The sequence below is a fragment of the Lacerta agilis genome, chromosome 8, assembly GCF_009819535.1.
Source record: "Lacerta agilis isolate rLacAgi1 chromosome 8, rLacAgi1.pri, whole genome shotgun sequence".
NCBI classification, from domain to species: Eukaryota; Metazoa; Chordata; class Lepidosauria; order Squamata; family Lacertidae; genus Lacerta; species Lacerta agilis.
In genome coordinates, this window is record NC_046319.1 from 77,495,820 (window position 1) to 77,517,975 (window position 22,156).

The window sequence follows — 22,156 nt, forward strand, 5'->3', positions numbered from 1 at the left end:
GATCCTAGAGATTATGGGAGTTGCATTCCAGAACCTCTGAAGGGCGGCAGGAAGGCAAAGGCCTTGATCCTGTTGACGCTCCCACCATCAGAATTGGGACAGAAGGACCAGGGATCTGACTCACTAACCAAGGCACCTTCAAGTGCTCATGTGTTACAGTAATAATAATAATAATAATTTGTTGTTGTTGTTCAGTCGTTCAGTCATGTCCGACTCTTCGTGACCCCATGGACCAGAGCACGCCAGGCACCCCTATCCTCCACTGCCTCCCGCAGTTTGGCCAAACTCATATTAGTAGCTTCGAGAACACTGTCCAACCATCTCATCCTCTGTCGTCCCCTTCTCCTTGTGTCCTCCATCTTTCCCAACATCAGGGTCTCTTCCAGGGAGTCTTCTCTTCTCATGAGGTGGCCAAAGTACTGGAGCCTCAACTTCAGGATCTGCCCTTCTAGTGAGCACTCAGGGCTGATTTCTTTGAGAATGGATAGGTTTGATCTTCTTGCAGTCCATGGGACTCTCAAGAGTCTCCTCCAGCACCATAATTCAAAAGCATCAATTCTTCGGCGATCAGCCTTCTTGATGGTCCAGCTCTCACTTCCGTACATTACTACTGGGAAAACCATAGCTTTAACTATACGGACCTTTGTCGGCAAGGTGATGTCTTTGCTTTTTAAGATGCTGTCTAGGTTTGTCATTGCTTATTATTATTATTATTATTATTATTATTATTATTATTATTTATACCCCATCCATCTGGCCGGGCCTCTCCAGCCACTCTGGGCAGCTTCCAACAGGATATTAAAAACACAATAAAACATCAAACATGGAAACTTCCCTAGACAGGGCTGGCTTCAGATGTTTTCTAAAAGTAAGATAGTTGTTTATTTCTTTGACATCTGCTGGGAGGGTGTTCCACAGGACAGGCACCACTACCAAGAAGGCCCTCTGCCTGGTTCCCTGTCACCTCACTTCTCACAGGGAGGAAACTGCCGAAAGGCCCTCGGAGCTGGACCTCAGTGTCCGGGCAGAACGATGGGGGTGGAGACACTCCTCCAGGTATACTGGGCCGAGGCCGTTTAGGGCTTTAAAGGTCAACACCTTTAAAGGTTTTTTTAAAAAAAGTCCCAAAATGCATACCAAAATGCATGTTTGGGAGCAAAATGCCTACAGAAATACGAATTTCCACGCATTCGAAGAACAGTCGCAGTATGGCGTAGAAACAGGGCAGGACAAATTTAGGAATAAACACTGGCACAGACTGGACATGATGCTCCCATCTCACCTTTAAGAGCCAGTTTAGATCTTGCCTCTCTCCTCTCGCCCGACTGGCAGCGGCTCTCCACTGTCCGAGGTTATCTGCAGTTTTGCTCTTTGGGCCTTTATGTGGCGATGTCAGGAACTGGGTCTGGGACCCTCGGCAAGCAGAGCAAAAACTCTGAGCTTACCGCCTGCCTCAATTCCTGAGCATCAGCGGCTGATCGCATCCAGACAACCAGATGCCCCTGGAAAGCCTGCAGGCAGGGCCTGAGCATAACAGCCCTCTCCCCTCCTGCGGTTTCCCGGCGATTGGTATTCAGAGATGGGCTACCTTCCACACTGCAAATACATAGGAAATACACCGCAACTGTTGGGTCAGGCCATTGGTCCATCTAGCCCAGCAGTGTCTACACTGACCAGCAGCGGCTGTCCAGGGTTTCAAGCCGGGGATCTGATCCCAGCCCTACCTGGGGACGGAAGCAAGCGCTCCACCCCTTCCCTCGTGACACAGCATGCAAGGCGGAGCCACACCTAGCAGGTGGATCTTGTGCCAGACAGGCTGATCTTGGAGCTGAGGAGTCTGGCCCTCCCCGCGTGTGAAATGTTGGCCTTGGAGTCTTGGGTTCAGATCTGTGCTTTAGACACATGGCGGGCTGGATTTAATTGGCTGTTGGTGTGCTGGTTTCCCCACCCCGTCCTCCTCCTCCCATTTGCTTCATTTTAATGGTGGGCATCACATTTAGCCTTTCTGCTGTTCCCAATTTAAGTACCGGGTGTTTTGCTACACATATGCCGAGCGTTCGACAGTGACGTTTCTGAATGGCCTGTGCGTGGTTCGAGATTGGTTTGCTAGGCAAGTGCTTGACCATGGAACTGGGGGCTAAGCTTGAACTCCCCCACCACTTCCAGATAAAGCTTTTGCTTCCTTTTCCTGATCTGCATGGTCACCCTATTTTTATTGTCAGTACTTATGCACCCTCGCCTTACTGCTGGCCCTGGTCTGGCGCTGTCAGTGGCTCTGTTTTGCCCGTCTGTAAAATGGGTATTACAGTACTGCCTAACAGAATTAAGCTTGGTGAACAAATTGTGCAGAGATAAATCTTTTGAGAAACAGTGAGATGAATGGTTGAGGCCTGTCTTGAAAACCCTGCTCCAAAGCTGTAGAACAGGTGTGTCTAACACACCCAAGCCTGGGGACCATATCTGCCCCCACCAAGACCCCACTGATTTTGGTGGCAGCGGTAAGACTTCCTTCCTTCCTTCCTTCCTTCCTTCCTTCCTTCCTTCCTTCCTTCCTTCCTTCCCTCCCTCCCCTCCTTCTTCCTTCCTTCCTTCCTCCCCTCCCTCCCCTCCCCCTCCCTCCCTCCCTCCCTCCCTCCCTCCCTCCCTCCCTTCCTTCCTTCCCTTCCTTCCCTCCCCTCCTCCTTCCTTCCTTCCTTCCTTCCTTCCTTCCTTCCTTCCTTCCACCCCTCCTTCTTCCTTCCTTCCCTCCCTCCCTCCCTCCCTCCCTCCTTCCTTCCTTCCTTCCTTCCTTCCTTCCTTTCCTCCCTCCCTCCCTCCCTCCCTCCCTTCCTCTCCTCCTTCCTTCCTTCCTCCCTCCCCTCCTTCTTCCTTCCTTCCTTCCCTCTCTCCCTCTCTCCCTCCCCTCCTTCTTCCTTCCTTCCTTCCTTCCTTCCTTCCCTCTCTCCCTCTCTCCCTCCCCTCCTTCTTCCTTCCTTCCTTCCTTCCTTCCTTCCTTCCTTCCTTCCTTCCTTCCTTCCTTCCTTCCTTCCTTCCTTCCTTCCCTCCCTCCCTCTCCTTCCTTCCTTCCTTCCTTCCTTCCTTCCTTCCTTCCTTCCTTCCTTCCTTCCTTCCTTCCTTCCCTCTCTTCCAGCCCTGTTCTCTGATCGTGATGAAATCACTCTAATCATCAGATTGGTGATTTGATGACCGTGGGTGGTGTGGGGTGGTGTGGGGCTGTGTTTAATGCCTCTGCATGTGGCCATGTGGTCCCCAGAGGATTAGCCAAGGGTGAATGTGGCCCTCAAGCCAGAAGAGGGTTAGACACCCCTGCTGTAGGGAAAGGGCATGGCTGATCCGGAAATCTTTGATGATCGTGGCTCTTTAGTAAGAGCCCACAGTACACAGGACTACAGCCTTATACTTGGCAAGAATATCAGGTTTTGACTTCTCCCTGTGACCTGCCTGATTGTCTCTGCCACATGCTGGAAGCAAACCTGATAAAACTGGGTCAGGTATTCTAAGATTCTGATTCATGCTGGCCTTGATGTTCGAGGAGTGCTAAAAGCAGAAATAGTAAGGTATTAGATATTGGCACTTTGGACACACACACACACACACACACACCCCTTTCTCAAAAAGAGAGCACAGAGCTGCAAAAAGTGCAGAGAAGGGCAACAGGAATGAGCAAGACACAGATAGTCTAAAATGTTGGGGGCCTCCTAATATTTAGCGGGGCGGGATAACAAAGGGGGAGCACGTGGAAGGCAGCTGTGAATAACAAATTGTGCAAAGATAAATCTTTTTTAGAACTCGGGAATCACCAATTCAAACCGATGGGGAGGAATTTCAGTACTTTTTCGCACAAACCGGCAGAATTAAAAATGCAATTTACCATTGCGAAGTGCGGGTGGTTGCCAATAGCCTTAGATGGTTTCTTAAAAAGGATTATACGTGGTTGTGGAAATATGAGAGAGTGGTTTGCCTATCAGCGTCCGCCAGTCAATCAGAGTTATTTGCTAAAAGCCATTCGGTTATCACAAGAATGCAGACCTAATCAAGTTGAAAGATGCATTTTAGCCCAGGTTCCCCCCCAATAACGTTGGACCCCATGATCTGCTGGGCTGCTAGAGCAAACGTAGAAGCCTTGTATGTAATATATTAATCCTCACCAACCAACAGATAGCAGATTTTCTCCAAACCGCTCAGAACAGGAAAATTGTCTCAGTAATCTCTTTCCTCAGGACAGGTGAGGCACCTGTAGCCTCCAGATTTGTTGGGCTCCAACTTCCACCATCCCCGGTCAGCTGGTCAGGGTTGATGGGAGTTGGAGTCCAGAGACAACTGGAGAGCCACTGGATCTCCATCCCTGCCCTCAGGCAATTATGTAGGGAACAATCAGATGCACAGTGAAGAAGATCTTCCACCTCCCTCCGGCCACAGATTCAGAAGCGGAGAGTTTGCAGGCACCTCCCTTCCAAATACACTGTGGGCAGATTTTGAAATCTCAAATTGCTCAAATAGTTTTTCTTTTCACACCAACAGATAGTTAAAAAAAATTGTTTGGGGGTGGAAATTGTGTACATGTGAAAACGTTGGCAGCATTAAGATAAATTCAACAGTGTAAACAAGTTTTGATGGAAGTAATAAAGGAATACTGAATGGTTTATCAGGGGTGGCCAACTTCCAAGAGACAACGATCTACTTACAGATTTAAAAACTGGCAGTGATCTACCCCGTTTTTGGGGGTTCAGGTTAAAGTTGTTCAGCTTTAGGGAAGAGGAAAGCGACATTGAGATTTTTTTTAAAGAAGGAAAGCCCTATTTTTGGTGGTTCAGGTCATTTTAGGGGTGCAGGGCAAAGATGTTGAGCTTTTTTTAGGGGAGCCAAAGTTTTTTAGCTTCTTTGGGGGGAGTCACTGATCTACCAGTGATCTACCGGAGACATCCAGTGATCTGCCGGTAGGTTGACACAATCTACCTGTTGGACATGCCTGGTTTAGTTTATACAGTCAAACCTCGGTTCCCGGACGCCCCCGTTTTGGAACTTTTCGGCTCCCGGACGATGCAAACCCGGAAGTAAAAATGCTCCGGTTTTCGGACGTTTTTCGGAAGCCGAATATCCGATGCAGCTTCTGCTTGAGTGCAGGAAGCTCTTGCAACCAGTTGGAAGCTGCGCCTCGGTTGTCAAACATTTCAGAAGCTGAACGGACTTCCAGAATGGATTATGTTCGACAACTGAGGTTTGACTGTATAAGTCATTGATATTTTATGATTGTTTAAATGAACATCTTAAATTGTAAAACAGAAAATGAAATAAAAATTAGATACATAGATAGATAGATGATAGATAATTTGGAAGATCATAGTCAGATTTAACAGAATGAGACAGATAGATAGATAATTTGGAAGATCATAGTCAGATTTAACAGAATGAGACAATGGCGAGAATTGCATTGCTTGAAGATAACATCTCGCGAACAAAACACCCCACTATTTTTAACATTATATACTGGTAAATGTACATAATTTGTATACAGCCCTTCATCTGTAGATGTCAGGGGGTTGATAGCATAAAAAGACAAGTTAAAATTCAAAACACGTAATGAAAACAAGAAAAAAGCCAAAACAAGGCTCAGCCTCACCGATCAACACCTCCCTCGTTTCCATGAATTCGTCTATTCCTTTTTAAATTAGACGAATCCTTGGAAAGTGAACCTCCATGTTCAAGGGCAGTAGGCTGAGGCGCGAGTGGGGGGGGGGATGGCCGCCATGCTTGTGCCCTCTGTGCCCGCTGACTTAAAAAAGTAAACAATGTTTTACAGGATCCATCCCATCCGGGATACAGTCTTTTTGCACCACTGCCTTCGGGCAAGAGATATAGAACAATTAATGCAGGAACAAATAGATTGAAGAATAGTTTCTACCCCAGAGCTATAACCATCTTAAATGCTGTAACCAGATAATATGAGCCATAGCTGTCAACCCTCCCTGCTGTTTCTCAATGCTATAATAAGGGAATTTCCTGCAAAAAAAGGGAAAGGTTGACAGCTATGTAAGATGATAGATAGATAGATAGATAGATAGATAGACAGACAGACAGATAGATGATAGGTATAGATAGATAGATAGATAGATAGATAGATAGACAGATAGACAGATAGACGATAGACGATAGATGATAGAGATAGATAGATAGATAGATAGATAGATAGATAGATAGATAGACAGACAGACAGATGATAGAGATAGATAGATAGATAGATAGATAGATAGATAGACAGACAGATAGACAGACAGATAGATGATAGATAGATAGATAGATAGATAGATAGATAGATAGATAGATAGACAGATAGATGATAGAGATGATAGATAGATAGATAGATAGATAGATAGACAGACAGACAGACAGATGATAGAGATAGATAGATAGATAGATAGATAGATAGATAGATAGATAGACGATAGAGATAGATAGATGATAGATAGATAGATAGATAGATAGATAGATAGATAGATAGATAGATAGATAGATAGATATAGATGAGAGAGAGAGAGAAATATGATAGCTAGCTAGCTAGCTAGATGATTGATAGATGATCATAGCTGTCAACTCTCCCTGCTGTTTCCCCATGCTATAATAAGGGAATTTCCCGCAAAAAATGGGAAAGGTTGACAGTTATGCATGACCTTGAAGAGTTGTGATGGGTGTGTATGTATGTGCATGTGTGGCTGAAAATGTGTTTTTTTGTTTTTTGTCTTGTTTTTCATGGGATGGCATTCAATTTCGTTGCACTTGTACGGCGTTGTGCTTGTACAATAACAATAAAGAAATCTTATATTATCTTTGTGTTGGGCAGGCTGGGGGAGAGCTCTCTAGACAGAAACGGGCAGTGAAAGTAACTCAGAGTAACTTCCTCGGGATTGTGGAGCTGCTGGTGGGATGGATGGTGATGGTTTGTGTGTGTGTGTGGAAACAGCAGGTTTCTCTTTGCCGATCAGCTTGGGCTCCGTCGACTTCTAATGACTTAACTGGTTTAATCTACCCGAGAGGGAATTCTTTTAAGTGGATTTAGACAGAAGATCCTTCAGCTTAGAGAAACGGTGGCGGGAAGCTCGCCATAGCAGCCGGACAGGATAGGACAGGAGGCAGAGGTGTCTCATAAATAGACCCCACTGTCCACTTCTCCTTTTGTAGCCTGTTGCCTGTTGCCTCCCCTTCATCACACACACAGCCCAACAAGACAATGACAAAAAATCTACCGACAGCATACAAATCAATATGGCTAACCTGATCCAAAACACCCACCCACCCCACTCACACAGGAAACCAAAGATCACCACAGCCAACCACAAATGAACAATCGCACCCTACGTCAACTCCGACCTCTCTCACCGCCAAAGAAACACAAGCGAACAACAGAGAACCTGCACAATCAACGCTGACACCAAACCCTACATATATTAAGGAAAATAAATAGAAACATCATCGCCCCACCTCACCCACCCTCCCATCCCACCCACCTCCTTTCCCCCCTTCTCTCCCTAATGTCTCAACAACCAAAACTGATTTGTGAAAATGTTACATGGAAAAAATACGAGAGAGACATGGCACACACTTTTGTAAATCAAGATTTTTTTAATTAAAAAAATATTATTTAAAAAAATAATAACAAAAAGGAATGCCTCCTATTTCTAGAACCCAGTCGACCGGCTGCCATCTTTTCCGGGCAAGATTGTTCTGTCTTTGTCGTTACATAGGCTCTTCATATGATGGGAAAGTGTCTCGCAGGCTGCAATCCTATGCACACCTGTTGTTGTTGTTCAGTCGTTCAGTCGTGTCCGACTCTTCGTGGCCCCATGGACCAGAGCACGCCAGGCACGCCTATCCTTCACTGCCTCTCGCAGTTTGGCCAAACTCATGTTAGTAGCTTCGAGAACACTGTCCAACCACCTCATCCTCTGTCGTCCCCTTCTCCTTGTGCCCTCCATCTTTCCCAACATCAGGGTCTTTTCCAGGGAGTCTTCTCTTCTCATGAGGTGGCCAAAGTATTGGAGCCTCAGCTTCAGTATCTGTCCTTCCAGTGAGCACTCAGGGCTGATTTCCTTCAGAATGGATAGGTTTGACCTTCTTGCAGTCCATGGGACTCTCAAGAGTCTCCTCCAGCACCATAATTCAAAAGCATCAATTCTTTGGCGATCAGCCTTCTTGATGGTCCAGCTCTCACTTCCGTACATTACTACTGGGAAAACCATAGCTTTAACTATACGGACCTTTGTCGGTAAGGTGATGTCTTTGCTTTTTAAGATGCTGTCTAGGTTTGTCATTGCTTTTCTCCCAAGAAAAGCACACCAACCCGGGTGCAAAGATTTCCTTCTTAGGACTCGCACCCTAAGCTAGAGGAAGAATCAGGGTTGCAAACATGACACGTCCACTCAGTGTGCAGTGGATGAGGAAGAACCACATTTTCTGGGCTACCGAATATTTTAAGCCAGGCACAGGCAAACTCGGCCCTTCAGATGTTTTGAGACTACAATTCCCATCATCCCTGACCACTGGCCCTGTTAGCTAGGGATGATGGGAGTTGTAGTCCCAAAACACCTGGAGGGCCGAGTTTGCCTGTGCCTGTTTTAAGCGCGACCCATCTGAAAACGGTTTAACTCCCCCCCCAATCCCCTCAGGTTGTTTTGCGACGGCCGTGAGACGTTTTCCGACCTCCTCAAGTAGGGCCGCGACCTGCGGATGTTGTTTGGATGTCAACATGAGTTCGGAACTAATTTCGATGTGCGGCGACGGGGAGAAGATCCATGTGCTGCGGCCTTGCGGCCCCGGGAAAAAGTCATGAGAAAACTATGCCGCGTGTGGGACTATAAGGGGGGGGGTGGACGGACGGATGAAGACAGCTTTTTGCAGCCCAAGCAGGTATTCCCTTGTGGGGAATATTGGTGGTGAGCCGGCCCAGAAACGAGAGTAGAGCAAAACGACACATTCTTCATCTGGGCCAGCGAGAGGCACCGTCACAGTTCCACAGAGGGGGATGTGGAGCAGGGCAGGCGAAGGAGTGTGGCTGGAAGAGGGGGGCGTGGCCTTGGAAGAGCCGCCAGGGGCCAGCAAGACAGACACCGAGGGCCACATCTGCTGCACCCCCCCCCAAAACCTGTGGTTTCCCTCCACCCCCGGGCTCATAAAATAGTTTCCCAAGATGCAGTGCGGTCAGAGGGCGAAAGCAATCTGCAAACTAGGATCAAGCACTCTCTCTCATCGGCTGGTAGCGTGCCAGAAATCATAGAAAAATGAATTGCTTAGCATAGACCTAAGTATGGCTTCTGTTACCTTCCATCATTTATTCAATAGCAGCATTAAATAGGCCCAAGGCAGAAGCCCAGAAAGCAGCCTTCCCCAGCCTGGTGCCCTCAAGATGTTTTGGGCGACTGCTTCCATCAGCCCCGGGCAGCCTGCACAAAAAAAAAAGGTTGAGGTTATTTTGCTCAGTTTGCAGCAAATGCATTGACCTGCCTCCCTGTTTGTTCCCCTTAAAGGTAAAGGGACCCCTGACCGTTAGGTCCAGTCATTAACGACTCTGGGGTTGCGGCGCTCATCTTGCTTTACTGGCCGAGGGAGCCGGCGTCCAGCTTCCGGCTCATGTGGCCAGCATGACTAAGCCGCTTCTGGCGAACCAGAGCAGCACACAGAAACGCCCTTTACCTTCCCGCCAGAGGCGCTACCTATTTATCTACTTGCACTTCATGCTTTCGAACTGCTAGGTTGGCAGGAGCAGGGACTGAACAACGGGTGCTCACCGTGTCACGGGGATTCGAACCGCCGACCTTCTGATCAGCAAGCCCTAGGCTCTGTGGTTTAACCCACAGCGCCACCCGTGTGGCTTGGGAAATCTGTATGACCCTTATGTATTCTGTCTATATTCTGTGAAGTTCAGACAGACTCCCACCACTCCTGACTACAGGTTTTCTTACATATATATTATTATGCAGAATGCCCTCGCATCAGATGTCAAGGAAACAGACAACTATATGACTTTTAGAAGACAACTGAAGGAAGCCCTGTGTAGGGAAGTGTTTAAGGTGTGATGTTGTTTTATTGTTTTGTTAAATATTTTTTTGGGATCCTCCCAGAGGGGCTGGGGGAACCGAGTCAGATGGGCAGCGTATAGATAAAAGTATTATTATTAATATTAATAATTACAGACAGACATGGGTGTTTGTTTCTGTGTATATGCATACGTGCCATATTGGTCAAAATAGAAGGCACCCCAAATACAGGATGCACTCCTCAAACAAAGTATTGTCAAATATGGCTTCAATTATTTGTTGTTGTTTAGTTGTTTAGTCGTGTCCGACTCTTCGTGACCCCATGGACCAGAGCACGCCAGGCACGCCTATCCTTCACTGCCTCTCGCAGTTTGGCCAAACTCATGTTAGTAGCTTCGAGAACACTGTCCAACCATCTCATCCTCTGTCGTCCCCTTCTCCTTGTGCCCTCCATCTTTCCCAGCATCAGGGTCTTTTCCAAGGAGTCTTCTCTTCTCATGAGGTGGCCAAAGTACTGGAGCCTCAACTTCAGGATCTGTCCTTCTAGTGAGCACTCAGGGCTGATTTCCTTCAGAATGGATAGGTTTGATCTTCTTGCAGTCCATGGGACTCTCAAGGGTCTCCTCCAGCACCATAATTCAAAGGCATCAATTCTTCGGCGATCAGCCTTCTTGATGGTCCAGCTCTCACTTCCATACATCACTACTGGGAAAACCATAGCTTTAACTATACGGACCTTTGTCGGCAAGGTGATGTCTCTGCTTTTTAAGATGCTGTCTAGGCCGCACTAAAGTGTTAGATGAGCCAGATTTGGGGGTGAAAGTGCAATATGGTATATAGATAAATAGACTTGCACTCATACATTTGAGGCAACTGGGAGGAACAGCAAGAACGTTCCAGAGAAACAAGTGAGAATTAGGGTGTCGTTTTGGGGGGGGGAGCAAAGGCAGGCGTTTCCAGGACCCCTCTGAAACTTTAAATTTTTGTTTAGGATAACAAGAGACTGCAATGATCATTCGGGATTCACAACCTGTTTCTGGGTACATGAAAAGTCACGAGAGCGGGAGCCACACCAAGCCCCCCTCCCACAGTGGCTGGCAGGACTGTCACTTTCCAGATTCGGCCGCGCGGTTGGTGCCAACACAGAGGCTGTAGGTGCCTTCCAAGAGTGGCAGAAACAGAGGTTCTGGGACCCCACCAGCCTCGCCATGCCCTCTGCCAGTGCCTCCCCACCTTTCTGCTTACAACTGGTCCACAGGGTGGCACAGCCTGCCAGCTTCTTCCTTAATGCCAGGTTTGTCCTTGTAGAACTCAGCAGGGCAGAGGACGGGGTCAAAACTGATCTCCCTGTCTTCTGCATCCCCGGCCCCAATGGCCACCAGCAGGTCATGAGGCCTGGGGGCCAAAGTGGGGAGAATCAGGTACCAAGGCAGGGCCATTGTAGAGGGACGCGGGTGGCGCTGTGGGTTAAACCACAGAGCCTAGGGCTTGCCGATCAGAAGGTCGGCGGTTCGAATCCCCATGATGGGGTGAGCTCCCGTTGCTCGGTCCCAGCTCCTGCCAACCCAGCAGTTCGAAAGCACATCAAAGTGCAAGTAGATAAATAGGTACCGCTCCGGCGGGAAGGTAAACGGCGTTTTTGTGAGCTGCTCTGGTTTGCCAGAAGCGGCTTAGTCATGCTGACCACATGACCCGGAAGCTGTACGCCGGCTCCCTCGGCCTGTAGAGCGAGATGAGCGCCGCAACCCCAGAGTCGTCCGCGACTGGACCTAATGGTCAGGGGGTCCCTTTACCCTTTAAGGGTGGCAGAGATGGAGGCACACAGACCATCCCCCAGAATTTCCCCCTGCGTGAGTCTCACTGAGCCCATTCACCTTGATGGCGCTTGCGCAGGAGAAATGCAACACACTTGGAACACCAGTGATTTGCATGCTGCATGTTAATTCAGGGAGGCGGAGGTGCCATTGGGAATTTCCACATCAAAAGCACGATCTGGTGTGTTTGTGTGTGTGTGTTATATGAGTGTGCACGCATGCACACACACACAGACCTTTGCACATGCCTAGATTGCCAGACAGAAGGACGTCTCTCCCTTTGGGTCCTTCTGTTCTGGCATCTTTTTTAAAAAAACAAAAAGTGACGGGGAGGTGGGGTGGAAAGAGAGAGCAAGAGAGAGCGAGAGAGAGAGAAAGGGACCTGTTTTCATCAAGAGAGGGCTTTGATTCAGTGCCGCAGGGGACCTCTGCAATCTGGACACAGCAGCGGGTCCAAATCGCTTATCACAAGGTTTCTCGCCAGCCCTGGCATTAAACATCTTCCTCAGCGTGGGACTGGGAAGCAGAAGTAGGTCAGCCCTGTATCTTGGGTAAGTTCTGCGCAGGAAACAACACAACCCCTCCGCCAGGGCCAGATAAAAATAGGTGCTCCCATCTGAAAGTGAGGGGGCTGCTTATTATAGCCGGGTAGGAAGTATAGCTTATTTTTGTGATCTCAGGTTGCTGATCCTCACCACACCGCTCCAAGAAATGGGGAGCTTTGTGCAGAATCCGGTGCCGATTCCCTGTCTGAATGGGTCCGGGTTTCTTGGGAGAGTGCAATCATTATTTATTTTCGAATTTGAGGGCATGCTTCAGACCGGCATCCAGCTTCCAAAAGTTATGGGCCTCTGGAAGTAGACAAGAATGACGTGGAGGTGACGACTGTTTGCAAAAGATAAAAATAAAAAAGCAGTGTTTACCAACCTGGTGGCTTTTGGATGAAGCTGCCTTATATTAGAGGTCAGAACTTTGGTCCATCTAGCTCTGTATTGTCTACACTGACTGGCAGCAGTGGCTGTCCAGGGTTTCAGGCAGGGGATGTGGCCGGCCCTGCTTCAAGATGGAAGGAGGGGTTGAACATGAGGCCTTCTGCAGGCAAAGCAGATGTCCTATCACTGAGCTGCAGCCCTTCCCCGTTGTGCGAGAGAGGGCAAAGGAAAAAAGGTTTGAAGACAGAGAAGATATGTGAAGTTGCTTGAGGGTGGCTGAGTGTGGGGAGCTGGGGGAGCAAAACTCATGCAGGAAGGGAGAGGAGGGTCGGGAGAGATGGAAGCACAGGCAGGCCCATGGAAGGCTTGGAAGACCCCCTGGGTTTGAATCCAGGCCTGCAAAGTGCCCTGGGATGGCATCGCAACTGCCTTCTGCCTTTGCCAATGGAACTTGGGACTGTGTTCCTTCTCTCTCTCTCTCTCTCTCTCTCTCTCTCTCTCTCTCTCTCTCTCTCTCTCTCTCTCTCTCTCTCTCTCTCTGTGTGTGTGTGTGTGTGTAGCGGGGCAACTTCTGGGTTCAGAAATGTTTATTTCCGTAAATAAACAGCGCAAAGAAACGGCGGCGGTTTTGCACATATTTCTATAAATGTGCCCAGTGTGCACTCTTTACTCCATACCTTTAATATATCGAAGGGATTCAGTTTGGGTTTCTTTGCTATGGCATTTTATGGGAAGAAACTGAGTGGCAGCTTTTTTTAACTCTTGAGTCGGTGGGCTTTCGGCTCACCCGTCGGGCATAGCTGTTCCGCTTTAAACAGTTACCTACCAGGCAGAATGCCAACATTTCTCTTCTCGCTAGGCCCGGACAGGGGCAAAAATGGCTGGGTACTATTTGCAGCCTTGAGGACTAGAAACTTGCATTTGGTTATCAACTCCACTGCTTCAGGGTGCTTAGTTTCTCTGCATGAGAGACCTGGCTGCACCATATAACAAACCCTAAGGGAAGGGAGTTGTAAAATGCCAAGAAGCTCTGAACTCCAGGCTTTTAGAAGACACCGTCTCTAGAACAGTATAAGAGCTGTTCGACAGAACAGTCTCTCTCGGGAGCTTGTGGACTCTCCTTCCTTGGAGGTTTTTAAGCAGAGGTTGGATGGACATCTGTCATGTACGCTTGAGATGCTTGCATTGCAGAAGTTTAACAACAACAACAACAACAACAACTTAATATTTATATGGGACCCATCTGACTGGGTTGCCCCAGCCACTCTGGCTGGCTTCCAACAGAACACCACACATTAAAAGCTTCCTGATAAAGGGCTGCCTTCAGATGTCTATGGAAAGTCGGATAGTTGTTTATCTCTTTGACATCTGATGGGAGGGTGTCCCACAGGGCGGGCGCCACTACCGAGAAGGCCCTCTGCCTGGTTCCCCGTAACCTCACTTCTCGCAGGGAGGGAACCGCCAGAAGGCCCTCGGAGCTGGACCTCAGTATCCGGGCAGAACGATGGGGGTGGAGACGCTCCTTCAGGTATACAGGGTCAAAGCCACTTAGGGCTTTAAAGGTCAGCACCAACACTTTGAATTGTGCTCGGAAACGTACTGGGAGCCAATGTTGATCTTTCAGGACTGAAGTTAGATGGTCCCGGCGGTCGCTCCCAGTCACCTGTCTAGCTGCCACCTTCTGGATTAGTTGCGGTTTCCACATCACCTTCAAAGGTAGCCCCACGTGGAGCACGTTGCAGGGGTCCAAGCGGGAGATAACCAGAGCATGTAACACCCTGGCGAGACTAGGCTCCCCTCGGCGACCCTTCCAACTTTCCAGATCTGTGTTTCCGTGATCGCAGACCTAGCTGCCACCAGTTGTCAGCCCTAGACACTTGGCTGGAGGCAGGGGGGGACGGAAGCCCAGTTGAGATGGCAGGAGTGGATTTCGGTCCATGCCGGACCAGGCTGCAGTGGTGTCTGCCGATGCACTTTTGTGGGTTTGGGGGAATGCATTAGGTGAGGTTCTTCGCGAAGACGGAGATTGCCTGTGGCGATGCCCTGCCTAATAATAGCTACAGGGAATAGGTCACCTGTACTGCATTCTCCTGCCGCTTTATCAGACTTTGTGTTGCCACGCTAGAAGCCGGTCCAGGCCGAATTCTATGCAATACGCTTGTCTCCCGCGATGACGTGCCGTGCCTGGAAAGTTGGCGCGGGCTGCCTTTCTTTTTGTGGCCAGAGACTGCCCCGGCTTTCGTCTGTCCTGGGATTCAGATGGTGTTTCCTGACGCCTTGTTTCTGTTCCCTCCCTTGCAGAGGATGGCGAGTACTTCCTCAAGGTCCTGATCCCCAGCTATGCTGCCGGATCCATCATTGGCAAAGGAGGCCAAACGATTGTCCAACTGCAGAAAGAAACCGGAGCCACTATCAAGCTCTCCAAGTCCAAGGACTTCTACCCAGGTGAGCGCGGGCAGCTGGGAGGGTCAACAAGGCGAAAGGAATTCTGTGTAGGTCTGCCAACGTTCGCGGTTAATTACGGTATACATTCCTTTCCCCTGAAGTTGTCCCAAAACCAGGGACGGGGGGAGCTTGTTCATACGTGTCTGTATGCAGATACAGTGTGGTATAGTGGTTAGAGCGTTAAGACTAGGATCTGGAAGATCAGGATTCGAATCTGCACCTGGCCAGGAAGGTCACTGGATGGGCCAGTAACTGCCTCTCGGCCTAATCTACTTCGTTGGGTTGTTTGTAGGGGTTAAATGCGGAGGGGGAGAGCCATGGATACCACCTTGAGCTCCTGGCAAAAGCCTGTGGGATACAGAAGCAGGAAATAAATTTGAAAAACGTCGCTTCCGCACTGGCAGCCGAATGTATGAACTCAGTCCCCTGAAGAAAGTTGAGTCTTGGGGATATTGAGAGGAGATGCGATAGCCGTCTTCAAATATCTCAAGGGTTGTCACAAGGCAGATCGAGCAAGCTTGTTTTCTCCTGCTCCGGAGGGTAGGACTCGAACCCATGGCTTCGAGTTACAAGAAAGGAGAGTCAGACTAAACATCTGGAAGAACCTTCTGGCAGTAAGAGCAGTTTGACGGTGGAATGGACTCCCTCGGGAGGCTGTGGACTCTCCTTTCTTGCCTTGGAGGTTTTTAAGCAGAGTTTGGATGGCCATCTGTCACGGGTGCATTAGTTGAGATACCTGCATTGCAGGGGGTTGGACTAGATGACCCCAGGGATCCCTTGCAACAATTCTGTGATTCGATGATAGCATTCCCATGTGCAGAACTGTCAATCAAGGGTGCAGTTGTCAAGTGAAGAACATGCATGTGTGAACCAGCCTCGGAGAGGGTTTCATTTGGGGTGGGGAGTGTTGTTTTTGTTTTTGTGGGTTTTACGGCCTCTCGGACAAGGACGCTTATAGATGGGCATTAAACTGTAAGACTTTGGTGCGGTTTGATTTGTGAACACAGTGGCAAGTCGTCTGAAAGAGCCCCTCTCCTTCCCTCAACTTGCCGCCTCCTCTTCCCCTCGGACCTCGACCTTCTCTGCCAATCATCCCCTCAGGACTCTGCTTTTCGGTCTCCTAACTACTCCAGCCTTCGCCAGCCTGACGCCTTCCAGACATTCTGGACCACGACTCCCTTCGCCTCTGACCGTTGGTCTCATTGGCTGGCTGGCTGGCTGGCTGGCTAGGGCTGCTGGGAGTTGTAGTTCCAAACATCTGACTGGAAGGCAAGAAGCTGGCCTGCTCTGTCCCCACCCCGGCTTTCAGATACCCCAAATCTGAGCTCCTCCTTTCTTGAGGCTAACTCAGGACTTTTTAGGGTCCCTGTATGTGGTCCCCCACCCCACCCACTCGCAGAAAGCAAACTACTTAAATTACAATTGCTCTTTTCGGTGTAAGGCGGGTGGGCCGGCCGGCAAAGCACCCCCCCACCCGCTTCCTGTGGTGTAGTGGTTAAGAGCGGTAGTTTCATAATCTGGTGAACTGGGTTCGCTTCCCCGCTCCTCCACATGCAGCTGCTGGGTGACCTTGGGCTAGTGACACTTCTCTGAAGTCTCTCAGCCCCACTCACCTCACAGAGTGTTTGTTGTGAGGGAGGAAGGGAAAAGGAGAATGTTAGCCGCTTTGAGACTCCTTCGGGTTGTGATAAAGCGGGATATCAAATCCAAACTCTCCTTCTTCTTCAATGGCAGGGGTCTCTCGAGGGCCGTCAAAGACCCCTGCAGTTGCGGACGTTGCCCATCCTCACCACAGAGTGCCCAGGCTTGCCCCCCCCCCAACCCGGTCTCCGTATAATCCCAAGCTGTGATTGAAGGGCAGACAAAGCCCTGACAGGACAGCCCTGGCTAAGCTGCTTTCCCTCCGCATCCTCCGCTCGCTCTTTATTGCTGGATTATGGGATGGGCTGGCAAATCCTCGCCAGTGTAAAAAAAAAAACGAGGGTGGGCTGTCGTGGCGACGGGGGGGGGGGGAGAGGGAGAGAGAGAGAGAAGGCCTCCGCTCATGTTGCCTTGGCAACAGGGAGCAGGTGCCTTGTTTGTCTGCAGCTTCCGGGAAGGACCCCCCCCTCTCCCCTTCCCCTTCGAGGGAAAGGAAACCCTTTGTATTTGATGAGGTCTGGCCAGGGTGGGGATGCATCCGAAACGCGGCCCTCCTGCGTTCTTGCAGGCTGAGGGAGCTGTGGGTTCTTGCCCACCGAGGGCGGTTTAGGCCTCGTGCGCAAAAATCCCACCCTCGCTCTCTGGGTGCCGCAAGTTCCCGGTTACTGCCTCCGCTCTGCCAAGACTGTCTTCCGAGAGCAAACGTGGTGCGCTTGTTGGGATGTTGCACCAGTATCCTGGGAGACCTGGGTTCAAATCCTCACTCGGCCACGAAGCTCCCTGGGCGAGACCTTAAGGGCTGGGTCACTGCCTCTCGGCCTAGCCTACCTCACATGCTTGTTGTGGGGATTCAGCGGGAAGGGGGAGAACCATGTATAGCCCGCCTGGAGCTCCTCGGAGAAAAAGTTGGGGCATAAATACATCCGTCTCGTCTCGGGAGACAACGGAGGAGTGCTCCTTTTGGGGGTGAAGCCAAACTGCCGGGAAGTTGCAGGGCCTGCTGTGGCTGTAGAGACCGAAACAGAAGAGACATGTTTTGTTGCAGCCGGGGCAGATGAAGGCTTCCGGTTGTGCTGCTGCAGGTACACCATGGCATTTCTTCTCTCTGCCCTCCTCCCAGAGGTCACTTGCAATAAATAAATGCATATCTCTTTCCAACATGCACACATGTCGAAAACCCAGCTCAGCGATCAAAGGCTTGCAGCTCGATCCTGTATGTTTGTGCGCGTGCATGCGCCAATGGGCTAGCCCAAGTGGTGGTGGTGCAGATTGTGTTGTTGTTGTTGTTGTTGTTGTTGTTGTTGTTGTTGTTGTTGTTGTTGTTGTAGCCTGGGCAACTGGCTGGGTTTGCCCTAGCCAAAACAACTACTTAAGGCTTTGTTGTTGTTCAGTCGTTCAGTCGTGTCCGACTCTTCGTGACCCCATGGACCAGAGCACGCCAGGCACGCCTATCCTTCACTGCCTCTCGCAGTTTGGCCAAACTCATGTTAGTAGCTTCGAGAACACTGTCCAACCATCTCATCCTCTGTCGTCCCCTTCTCCTTGTGCCCTCCATCTTTCCCAACATCAGGGTCTTTTCCAGGGAGTCTTCTCTTCTCATGAGGTGGCCAAAGTACTGGAGCCTCAACTTCAGGATCTGTCCTTCTAGTGAGCACTCAGGGCTGATTTCTTTAAGAATGGATAGGTTTGATCTTCTTGCAGTCCATGGGACTCTCAAGAGTCTCCTCCAGCACCATAATTCAAAGGCATCAATTCTTCGGCGATCAGCCTTCTTGATGGTCCAGCTCTCACTTCCGTACATCACTACTGGGAAAACCATAGCTTTAACTATACGGACCTTTGTCGGCAAGGTGATGTCTTTGCTTTTTAAGATGCTGTCTAGGTTTGTCATTGCTTTTCTCCCAAGAAGCTACTTAAGGCAGTGGTTCTCAATTAGCTAATTACAGTGCTGAGGACCCCCCTATTTTTCAAAAGCCAAGCTACGGAAAAGGAACAGGAAATACCGCCTGGGCTGGCCAGCTAGGGAAGCAGATTCAATGGCAGGAAACACTCCTTCTGATAAGCCGGCCAGAGGAACACAGGCATGGCCTTTACGCTCCAGCCACAATGTGCGTTCGCCCAGATTTATCCAGATTTGGGAGCTGCTTATGATTCCCCACCCCCACCCCCAGGCTCAAAGAGGGTCAGGAAAGGAACGAAGCGCCCAACAGGAAGGGGAGCAGGAGGAGAAGGGGCAGTTTCCCGGTTACTGGGAGGGTTCAGGCACGGGGATTGGTTGCAGCTGGAAGGAGGTGCAGTTCGGCCACTGATTCGGGGAGACGTGTGTTGGGTGGTAGCATTGCTGCTGCTGCTGCTGCTGCAACAAGAGTCTGTGACCCAGTGGAGAGGAAGCAGGAATGGGGAAGGCCTTTAAAAGGCAGAGGAGCAAGCAGCAGGGCTAACTGACGGAAAACTCGGGAGAAATGCTGGATATAGTAAGATCTCTCAAGTTCCTAGCCCACAAAGAGGTTAAGGGGCTCATCTACCTGTACATAACAAGGGGCAAGCTTCAGGTTCCACTAAACACACTTTTCAGAAAAGCAAGTTGGCTTCGTGCGTTTTATTTTGAAGGGAAAGCAGCCGCGTGGGCCCCGATCCAGACTGTGCTCCAAGCAGCCGGAAGGGACTTTCTGTAGGAAACTTTGCACGGGTCCTTTGCCTGGATTTCGGCTCCGTGGTCCTGCGAAGTGGCCAGCTTAAGCGAGCTTTTAAAATACCACGTTTTAAGGGAAAGCATAATTTGGCCTTAAATCACTTGGGCACATCAAAAATCCGATAAGGCATGTGGAGTGGCTATGGGAAGAAACAGCTCTCTTCCAGTTTACAAAAATAAAACACAAAAAAACCCCCAACCCTGGTCATTCAATCAAAGGCCATTTTTACTCACCATAAGCGAGTGATTATTTTTATTTTTATTGCAAGCTTGTCCTAGGAATACAGGATTGCTTTATAGTAATGGCAATTATTTGACTTGTTTTTTGCTTTCTTGATCTCTGCGCAATGGACAGGGAGAAGGAGAGAGGGCTGTGGACGAGTCAGGATTTGTTCTCCCACACCTAGAGACCCTTAACTTCTGCGTCGCACTGGCCCTAGTGCCATGGCTGTGGCTCCGGTCAAACTATTAAGTCCCAACAAATCCTACCCTCCAGGCAGCGGCGTAGCTGACCACTTGGGTGCCCAGTGTGGTGTGTGTGTCCTGCAGCTGGGGGCGGGGCGAGCTACCCTTGAGGGGGGGTGAGCCAAGGCAGGGCACGCTGTGTGGAGCCTCTCTGCAGCCTCCCCCTCAGCTGTAGGGCGGCTGAGGCGGTGGGCAGACGCAAGCCGCCTCACCTAGCTCCCAGTGGCGTAGGAAGGGGTGGGTGGTGGGTGTGGGGGTTTTTTGTTTTGTTTTTAAGTGTCGTGAGCCCAATTTTTAAAAATTTATTTTAAAAACACATATTTTTGCCATTTTGCCACCCCCCTCAGTGATGACACCCGGGGCGTACCGCACCCCACTTCCTACGCCACTGCCTCCAGGCAGAGGCAATTGTGAATTTTATGCTCTGCTCAGCGCCTGGCACCCCGTTGGCATTATAGACACACACACACACACACACACACACACACACACACACACACACATGTTGTTGTTGTTTAGTGATATACATATACAGTACATATACATATACATATACATATACACACCTGTATGCCACCTCTACAATTCCACGAGGCTATGATTCTGTAGCCATAAGGTTGCGGCCCAGATTCTGGGACTTGTTTTCTCCCATTCAGGAATATGGCTCCCTTTGGCGCCATTGACTTGATGCTCTTGCCATTGATTCCCACACCCATCGTAGTCCCTGCGCAATTCAAGAGCTGAATTTCCCCACGTTCCCCACGCATTGCCTCTCCCAGACTCCCTGTTTATTGAGCATTCGTCTTGGCTTGCTCGATAAATGTTTGTGGGAGGGAGGTTATGCGACATCAGCTCTTTATTGAGCATTCGTTCTGATTTGTTTGCGGGGAGGTTTTTAAATATATCGTTCTGATTTGTTTGCGGGGAGGTGTGTGTTTGTGTATATATATATATATATATATATATATATATATATATATATATATATGATTTGTTTACCACCCTTCATCTGTAGATCTCAGGTTAGATGACATCACATCAAGCAGTTTTTATCTCACACTTTCCTAGCATATTTTCCTCCCCTTTCCGTAATGCAGGATGTTGAATTTTCTTTTTCTTTCTTTCTTTCCTTCCTTCCTTCCTTCTTTCTTTCTTAGTTTCTTTCTTTCTTTCTTTTTCTTTTGAAAAAAAAGTGGGTTTGTTGTGCAAAAGCACACCCACTCCACAAATCGTGTAGCAAAAATTTGCCGGCATGTGAGTGAATCCGAGCGAGTTTGGAAGTGGCTCACCTGCTGGATGCTGGGGAAAAAGTTTCGGGATGTTCTTGGGGCCACACAGCTGTGGAAGGCACAAAATTCCTGCCAGGAGCACCATGGCAGCCCAACTTGGCCCTGCAGGGTGGACACCCCCTTCTGCCTCCCCTCCCCCTGATTTAGCCCCTTCCGGCAGCTGTCTGGGTTATCCAAAGGGGGACACTGAGGGGCCTTGTGTGCTTTGATAACTTAGATCCCTGTTCTCTCACTCTCAGAGGCTAAGAATGTGCCAGGTTCCCTCCACACCCCTTCCTATTTATCCAGTGCTGACTAACCCTTGGCTGGGCCAGTCCTATTGTTCCCAGCGAAGTGTAGCCGTTGTTGTTGGTAGCTTTTGTGGGATGGTGGAGGAAGGCAGGGGACAGGCAGGCTGTGGGCGCCTTGGTTCACCTCTGCAGTTTCTGCTGCTCTGTAGTCACCCGTGTTGAGCTGCTTATAAGAAAGCGAAAGGGGAGCCATGCTCCTTCAGCATCCTGGCCAGCTGGCTAGCCGGATGCCGCCAGGAAGATCGCAAGAAAAGGTCAACAGCAGCCACACACACACACACACACACACACCCCTCTGTTTCTCTGTTCCCAGCATTACAAGTCCTCTGAGGTAGACTGCCCCTGAACTCGGAGGCTCCATTTCCTTTAACACAGCTACCGGCGTTCAGGAACGCAGCTGCCGACAAACATTGAGGTGAAAGTGGAAACCTGAGTCACGCATATGGATTAAAAATAGGCGCTTAGTTGAAAGGAAGTGGGGGGAGGGGAGGGGGAGGAAGGGATCTACTGTTTGTTAGCCTGAATGGATGGCTAAAGTATGCTGAACATGCCAAGGGGGC

General features: G+C 49.5%; 1 protein-coding gene across 1 annotated transcript in view; it reads left to right on the plus strand.

The window, feature by feature from the left end:
- NOVA2 (NOVA alternative splicing regulator 2) overlaps positions 1–22,156 on the plus strand; it is a 59,587-nt gene that overhangs the window by 7,660 nt on the left and 29,771 nt on the right. The window contains exon 2 of the mRNA XM_033158448.1: positions 15,076–15,219. Within this exon, the coding sequence (XP_033014339.1) occupies positions 15,076–15,219 (144 nt within the window). The remainder of the gene's footprint in view (positions 1–15,075; positions 15,220–22,156) is intronic.